This window comes from Rhododendron vialii, chromosome 13a (assembly GCF_030253575.1).
Source record: "Rhododendron vialii isolate Sample 1 chromosome 13a, ASM3025357v1".
NCBI lineage: Eukaryota > Viridiplantae > Streptophyta > Magnoliopsida > Ericales > Ericaceae > Rhododendron > Rhododendron vialii.
The window spans coordinates 16,981,484-16,989,470 of record NC_080569.1 but is presented as its reverse complement, the minus strand read 5'-3'; the positions used below and the strand labels follow the sequence as shown (position 1 = coordinate 16,989,470).

Below are 7,987 nucleotides of genomic sequence, written 5' to 3'. Positions count from 1 at the left end.
CAAACCAAGACGGTATTCTTGGACGGAAAACCTCCAGACCAAACCTTTTTGGTGATTTGGCGCCAAAAGAAGGGTAATATGGACATTCAAGCTCAAACCCTACCAATCTATTATATATCCTTCTTCTTTGTCTGTATCTCAGTCCCCATTCCAATCCATTTCACCCTCCCTCTCACTCACTTTCTTCGTCTCTCTCTCTCCTTCCCTGTTTCTCTCTGTCTCTCCTCCTCCCACAATGAGCAGCTCTAGCAACTCCAATCCCAATCTTAGTCCTAATGAACAGATTTGCTTTTGTGGACAAAGGTCTCCATTGAGGACCTCCTTCACTGAAGAGAACCCAGGACGGAGGTTTGTAGGTTGCATAAACTACAAGGTAATGAAATGAAATTCCTTTGCTACATGTATGCTAATTCTTGGAATGAAACTAATTTTCGAATTTAATACAGACAAACTGTAAGTGCAAGTTTTTTGACTGGATTGATCCTCCAACTTGCACAAGAGGAATGGATTTTGGCAACCATGTAATCAAGATGTTGAGGAAGGTAGAGGCAGAAAATGCAGCACTGAAGGATAAAATGCAGAAAATAGAAAGGGAAAATGCAGATTTGAAGACCTCTATCTCAGAAAATGAAAAGGAAATTGAGTCATTGATGAACCTTGTACGAAAGCAAAGTGGAGAGGTGCAACAATTGTCCAAGCAGAACGAACAAGCAATCAAGAGAAGTGAGGATTTGGTGAATTTGCTGACATTATCCCGTCGGCAAGAATGGCACTTGAAGCTGATTGTATTGGCATTGGCATTGGCATTGGCTGTAATTTGTTTCCCCATGTTTTCTAAGTATTATAATGTTCCAAGTGACAAATTTCTAGCATTGCCATGAGGAGCACATGCACTCGAAATGCCAAGCACCTATCTATAATGTGTTTTATATGAATGAATGAATGAAGTTTTTTCCTAGCTTATTCAGTCCAAGACAATCTACAAAACTGGTTTCCTAGCTTTATGAATGCAGTCAAATGACTGTTGTTGAACCAGCACCCAACCAACTTTAAGCATTCCAATCATAATATACCAAAAAATAATAATAATAATGCGGCATCTTCATGCAGGAAAAAAACAGAACATACCACAAGCATAAATGATGCAGGGACGCGTACAAGAAATTGAAGAACAATGCAACAAGGACAATCATGGACTGAATAAGCTAGGAAAAAATAAGAGTTCTGAAAAGAAAAAAAAAACAGGCTGAAACGGAGTTTCCTACGAAAAGTTATAAGCGAAACAAAAATAGCCCAAAAACAGTTCGAAGGCCCGTTAGGAGGCCCAAACGGCCTCAGAAGGCTAAAAAACACATGGCACATTGTCTTAGGCCATGTGCCTTGACCGTTGGGCCGTTTCGAATCAAACCCAAGTGGGCCCAAATCCAAATTACTCGGTCAATTATTTACGAAAATACCTACTAGTAGGCCTTAAAATGCTCAAAGTGGACTTGGCTACTGCATCAATAATGTTTCATGCTTCCATAAACATAAGTGCAGTCCATAACAGTCTACAAATCCATATACTCCCTTCTAAAAAAATGCAGCAGTAGCACATGAATACCATAATTAAAAGAGAAGATTACAAATAGCCATAATGGTTCCATAAACCACAGCAGTACTAGACACATAATAGTGCCAACATAACAAAAGAAGGCTTTTTGCAGCCATAACAGTAGCAGCCATAACAATAGCAAAAGAAGGCTTTTTTTAGCCGTAGCAAAAGAAGGCTTTTTCAGCCATAACAGTAGCAAAAGAAGGCTTTTTTCAGCCGCAGCCAAAGAAGGCTTTTTCAGCCATAACAGTAGCAAAAGAAGGCTAGCTAGATAAAGACCATAATACTAGCTGTAAAACTGAAATTTAAGGGGCACCTCCCCTTTTAGTTGCACCTCCCTTTGTGGCTATACCTCCCCTTGTACAGGGGGCCTTGGGTGTGGGTTGTGATGGCTGTGATGACAGAGTGAACATTGGTTGTGAGATTGGTTGACTGCGTTGCTGCTCTTTGGACCATGGTGCTGTGAAACCAGATGGGCAAGTCCTCACATTATGCCCCTTTCCCCCACATCTTCTACAGCTTAGTTTGTTAAGATACCTCTTCATTTTCTTGGTTCCATCACTTTGAGTAGGTGGCTCATCTGGTTCCCTCCTTCTGCATTTCTTAGGCCTCCCAAACTTCCTAGTGTAATGTGGGGATTGAATTGGTGGTTTGTTTGTCTTCTCCCACATGTCCACCCCATTCATGGGGTATATGACATGCTTGTAGGTGTTGATGTATGCCTGCTTTTGGTAGTACTCATGCACAAGGCCCTCAGCCTTCTTTTTTGATTCTCTTAAGACAGCAAGTGCATGTGCACAAGGGATACCTGTAAACACATAAGTAAAGCACGTCATTAGTTACATAAGCAAAAAAATGCAAACTAACTTAAACATAAGTAAGATGCAATCATACCTGTCAACTCCCACCTTCTACAAGTGCATGTTTTTGCATTCATGTCAACACAAAACTGGTTTCCATGCTGAAAACCTCTAAGTTCAAAGTGGTTTTCCCTAGTTAAGACAACAACGTATTCGTTGCAAAGTGCAATGTTCTTGTCCAATAACTTGACAATCTTTGGACCAATCTGACCATGCCATTTCTCAACAGAAGCCCTCCTCTTCACTAAATGCCTTATCATGTAAATCCTAATCCTCTCTAGCATGGTTAGGATTGGCTTATCTCTAGCATCTAGTATTGCAGCATTGAAAGACTCACAAAGGTTATTTAAGAGCATGTCACATTTGGGAGCAATACTAAAATGTGATCTAGACCAGTGGTGGGGTTCATGCTTAGCAAGCCACTTAAATGCAGCCCCATCCTTTTTCTTGAACTCTTCCATAAGTTTGCTAAACCTCCCCATGTAGGTAGCTCTAGCAAGATTCCACAGCCTATCTTTAACAGCTTGCCCTGTATACCCAGCTCTCTTCATGTTGTTGTGCAAATGCCTAACACAATGTCCGTGTTCCACACAAGGCAACAAGACCCTGATTGCATTCATAAGCCCCTGCATGAGAGTTAAACAATCCATTAAAAATAGAAACTGAAAATGCTTAGTCAATCACATAAGTAAAACTAAAAATGAATGGTCAATTACATAAATAAACTGAAATTGAATTGGTGATCACCTTTTGCTTATCTGAAATGATTGTGAATGTCGGTTCATTTGGAATCCTAAGATCATTCTTCAAATGCTGCAAGAACCAACTCCAACTTGCCTCCTCTTCAACCTCAACCATTGCATAAGCCACTAGATAAATTTGGTTATTCACATCTATCCCTACTGCTGCCAACAGTTGCCCACCATGGGGGCCTTTCAAATGACAACCATCTACTCCAATTATAGGCCTACAACCCTCAATGAACCCCTTCTTTAATGCAGCCCAACAAATATAAATTCTTTGAAGTTGATTAGTGGTAAATCCATCCATATCTTTCTTAAAATGCATGTATACTGAGGTTCCAGGATTGGTTCTATTCATCTCTCCACAATAATCCCATAACTTCTCATATTGCTTAGCATAAGAACCCTTTATTTTTTTAACTGCCTTTTTCCTAGCATTGTATTTCATTTGTGGAGATATTTTGACAATATAATCAGTCATTACTCGTTCCACAATTTGAGTAACAGGCCATGAGGGATCGATCTTGAACTCTTTGAAATAAGTTCTTGACAACCAGCTTGAGTTTATTAGCTTGTTAGTCCAATTCCAGCCACACTGTTTATGATTAAGGTTTAACGTCTTAACTTGCAGGGTTTTCCTATCACCTGTGATGCTTGAGGCTAGTATATTCCATGGGCAAGGAGCAAGGCAAGGAGCTCTAACTCTATCTGTGTCATTCTTTTCAAATGTAATTGCTTTTCCATTGACAATTGCATGTTGCCTTATAGCTTCTACACATTGAGCCCTATTCTTAAAAATCATCTTTTCCTCTATTATAGGTTGTACTTTCCCTAGTACAGGCCTATATTTCCTAAACTTTGGCTTGTCCTTCCTGTCTTCATCAGAAGAAGAGTCGAAACTCATAAAACCATTAGAGGAATCCCCCTCCTCAGACTCTGTTTCAGACAAACAATTATGGGGAATATCACTTCCAACTACCTTTTTCTACCTCACACCACACCACTCTATGTCTTTATCCACATTGGCATCAAACAAAGCATCATCATCTTCACGGAATTCATAATCACTGTTTATGAAAACATCAGGATCAAATTCTGAATCAGAATCATGATGAACATGTCTTCTTCTAGCATTTCTTCTTCTAGTGGTGGGTGGTGGTTCGTTGGTGGAAAGTGGTTCAATGGTGGATGGTGGGTTTGGTCTACTAGAAGGTATGTGAGTTGTGAAATCCAGATAATTATAGTTGTCCTGTGAAAATGATCCACAATCCCATTCCCAACTAGTGACATCAATATCTAAAAGGCCATCTTCCACATCCACATTGGCATTGTATTCAACACAGTAAGACCTTCCAAATTACTATCAGGTATAAACACTTCCACCAAACCATTTCTAAGGCTTTGAACCATGGTTGTGACATCACCATTAGTTTCGATCTTTTAAAAACCCATTTTCCAAGTTCTATAATAATCGAAAAGTTCTAAAGGAGTAGGATTATAATATAAATAGTATACCCATATAATAATCGAAAAGTTCTAAAGGAGTAGGATTATAATATAAAGAGTATACCCATATAATAATCGAAAAGTTCATACCCATATAATAGGCTTTGAACCGTGGCTGGGACCACAGTTTCATACCCATAGAATAATCGAAAAGTTATAAAGGAGTGCGATTAAAATATAAAGAGTATGATATTAAAAAAGACTTACATCTAGGTGTTCTTCCATTTGGATCTCAGAATAGATATTAATATAAAGAGTATGATATTAAATATGCAAATCTCGGAATAGATATTAAAAAAGACTTACATCTTCGTGTTTTGCCATTTGGATCTCTCAAGATCCATGCCATTGTAGATAGGTCACACACTCCATCTCTGTGAAGACCTGTAAATTCATAGAATTGATTTAAATGTTTTATAAGGAATAAAAGGAGGAATATGATTTGAAATATCGAGAATTGGGGCTAATGTGATAAGGTGTTGCAATGGAGGGGTGAAAGTGTGATGTGTGTGTAGTGTGTATATTGTGAGGGTGTAGGGAATAACTTTCCCATTCTCCACTCTCTCACCCTCCCGACTCCTCTCTTTCTCGGCTCTCATCTCTCACTCTCACTCTCACTCAAATTCCATCCAAATCACCCAAAATCCTTACAAACCAACCTTTAATCCTTCACTCCTACGCGGATTGTGGCCCGTCCTTCGCTGGTTTGAGCTTGGTGGAGGCGTATTCCATTCGATTTCAAAATTTGAGGCTAGAGCTTGGAAATTCTTTGAATTCGTTCTTCAATCTTTGAGGTAGGGAGTTCTAACTATCAATATATGTTTATGACTTGTTTTCTATTGCTTGATTTGTGCCATTGATCGTAGTTGTTGTTGTTGGTATCATTGTTGTTGAGAAACCCATGAAAATCTGCAGAAAATCTGCTCGAACAGCTATGTTATCGATACCTTTTGTAATCGTTATCGATACCTTTACGTTACCAAGCCCAGAAAACCAGTTATCGATACCATTTTCATAGGTATCGATACCTTTGAACTCCAAAACCCAGAAAATCTATTGTTATCGATACCTTTGGCCCTTGTAATCGATACCCTTGCGTCTGGAATGATTCTGGACCAAATGGTATCGATACCATTTCCCTTGGTATCAATACCTGTTGCTTATCTCCAGCTTTTGCTGTTTTGATCTGTACTTCACCGTTTTAGTTTTCAATCACTTCCAACACATTCTAATACTCCCCGAATGATCCCTTAACTTGATTACTCGTACCTAATGACTTCGTTGGACGTATCCATGACCTTAATGCTCATTTGAACTTGATTTCACGAAAATTATTTTATAAATCGTTGTTGGATTGGAAAGGCATGCATGTGTTGACAAAAGGATTTTGAAACTTACGGACATGACGAGAACTTTTCAGGACATCCCGAAAGGGTAAAGAGCCTGGCAGAGGACATCGGGGTCCTTTAATTGGCCCGGTATGAGCTATACGCTCGTAATTGATACTTCAGGACATCCCGAATGGGTAACGAGCCTGGTAGAGGACATTGGGGTCCTTTAATTGGCCCAGTAAAAGCTTCGGCTCATGACACGTATACGAGACACATTTGACATATGGTGTTTTCAAAGTTTGTTCTGTAAGACACACGATTGATTTTGGAAACGAAAGGTTGATGTTGAATTGTTATTGTTGTTCTCCCATTGGATATTGTAACCATTGTTCATCCTATGACCGTTCCTGCATTTCATCTGCATACATTGTTAGATTAGAGCTTTCTACTGGGCTAGTGTAGCTCAGACCTTACGTTATCTTTCAGGTACTAACCTTGGGCAGTAGCAACATGTCTGGAGTACTTGGATGTGGACACGGTTTTGAAAGCTAACATTGAAGAAGTTACTTAGCCATATTTGTAAAGCACTTTTTGGAAGATGTATTTGTAACTCCATTTGATACTTTTGTTGAATTTGGGGCCATTAAGCCAATGATGTACTTTTTGTAAACATTTGAACTTCAAAGTGTAATTTATGGAAATGGACTTGTTAAATCCTTTTTGGGGTATCGTAAGGATAATTGTGAGGTTTTATTTATGAAAACCCTCTATATTTATATTGAAAATCGAGGACGTGACAATCTTTCTCTGTATTTGACGATCCAGGTTGTTGATTTTTGAGATTATAAGGGGTTGTGCCGTTGTGGGTTTTTAGTGAGCTAGGGTTCGAGCTGGAATGTCCATAATACCCTTCTATTGGCGCCAAACCACATTCAGGGCATCAAAACCATTTTGCTGTAAGAAGTGTTCAGTTTTCCGTCCAAGAATTGGATGACAATTTGGGATTGGATGAAGGGAATAACGTTTTCATAGTTGGAGGGGCAAGTAACTTCAATTGGTAGTTCGGGGGGGAAGTAACTAAAATTGGAATAGTTTAGGGGAGAAGTAGATATTTAACCCTTTTCTATCCTCTTCTTCTTCAATTTTTTTTTTTTGGAAAATTTCAAAATACCCCTAACTTTTACTCTAAATTTTAATTAGACTTCTTAATTTTCAAAAAAATCAATTGTACTCCCAACGTTATCTTCCATTAATCAAAGCGACCCCTTCCGTCCGAATGACTAACGGATTTCGTTAAAGGCTCCGTTAAATAGCGTCTCAATCGAATTTCGATGATCCGAGCCACTCAATGTGTTCAGAATGTGATTCTAAAGTTACCCCTCAAGTAATTAGAAAAAAAAAAAGACGGGAAGGGCTTGATTTAAGCAGTTTTTTATTGAACAGTTCAATAAAACACTGTCAGATGAAGCCCTTCCGGTCATTTTTTTGTTGGTTTCTTGCTGGTACAATTAAAATCACGTTTTGAACACATTGAACGACTCAAATCATTGAAATTCGATGGGGAAAGGAAGGGGAGGTGCGGACCAAAGCAAAATTCGAATGCCTTGACTTGAACAAAATCCGGATCGGTTCGCAACTCCCCTTTCCCGATCAAATTTCATTGATTCAATCCATTCAATGTATTCAAAATGTGATTTTAAAAGTATTCGCGAGAAATCAACCAAAAAAATGACCAAAAAGGGCTTCATCCGAATAGTTCAATAAAAAACTGCTCAAATCAAGCATTCCCGGTCCTTCTTTTTTTTTTCCTAATTTCTCAAGGTTACCCTTAAAATCACATTCTAAATACATCGAGCGGCTCGAATCATCGAAATTCGATCAGAAAACGGAAGGTGCGGACTGAAGCAAAATCCGGACACCCTAACTTGAATAAAATCCGGATCGGTTCGCACC

General features: G+C 38.9%; 1 protein-coding gene across 1 annotated transcript; it reads left to right on the top strand.

Moving 5' to 3' along the window:
• The first annotated feature begins 13 nt into the window (after window positions 1-13).
• LOC131313922 (uncharacterized) lies at window positions 14-881 on the top strand. The gene is made up of 2 exons (XM_058342415.1): window positions 14-373; window positions 447-881. The coding sequence occupies exons 1-2, from the start codon at window positions 236-238 to the stop codon at window positions 879-881; spliced, it is 573 nt and encodes a 190-aa protein (XP_058198398.1). The 5' UTR covers window positions 14-235.
• The last annotated feature ends 7,106 nt before the right edge of the window (window positions 882-7,987 follow it).

Excerpts from the sequence above, each read along its gene's own strand:
- LOC131313922 (XM_058342415.1), top strand. The coding sequence starts at position 236 with ATGAGCAGCTCTAGCAACTCCAATCCCAATCTTAGTCCTAATGAACAG. Across the intron at positions 374-446 it reads TAGGTTGCATAAACTACAAG|ACAAACTGTAAGTGCAAGTT; the intron begins GTAATGAAATGA and ends AATTTAATACAG.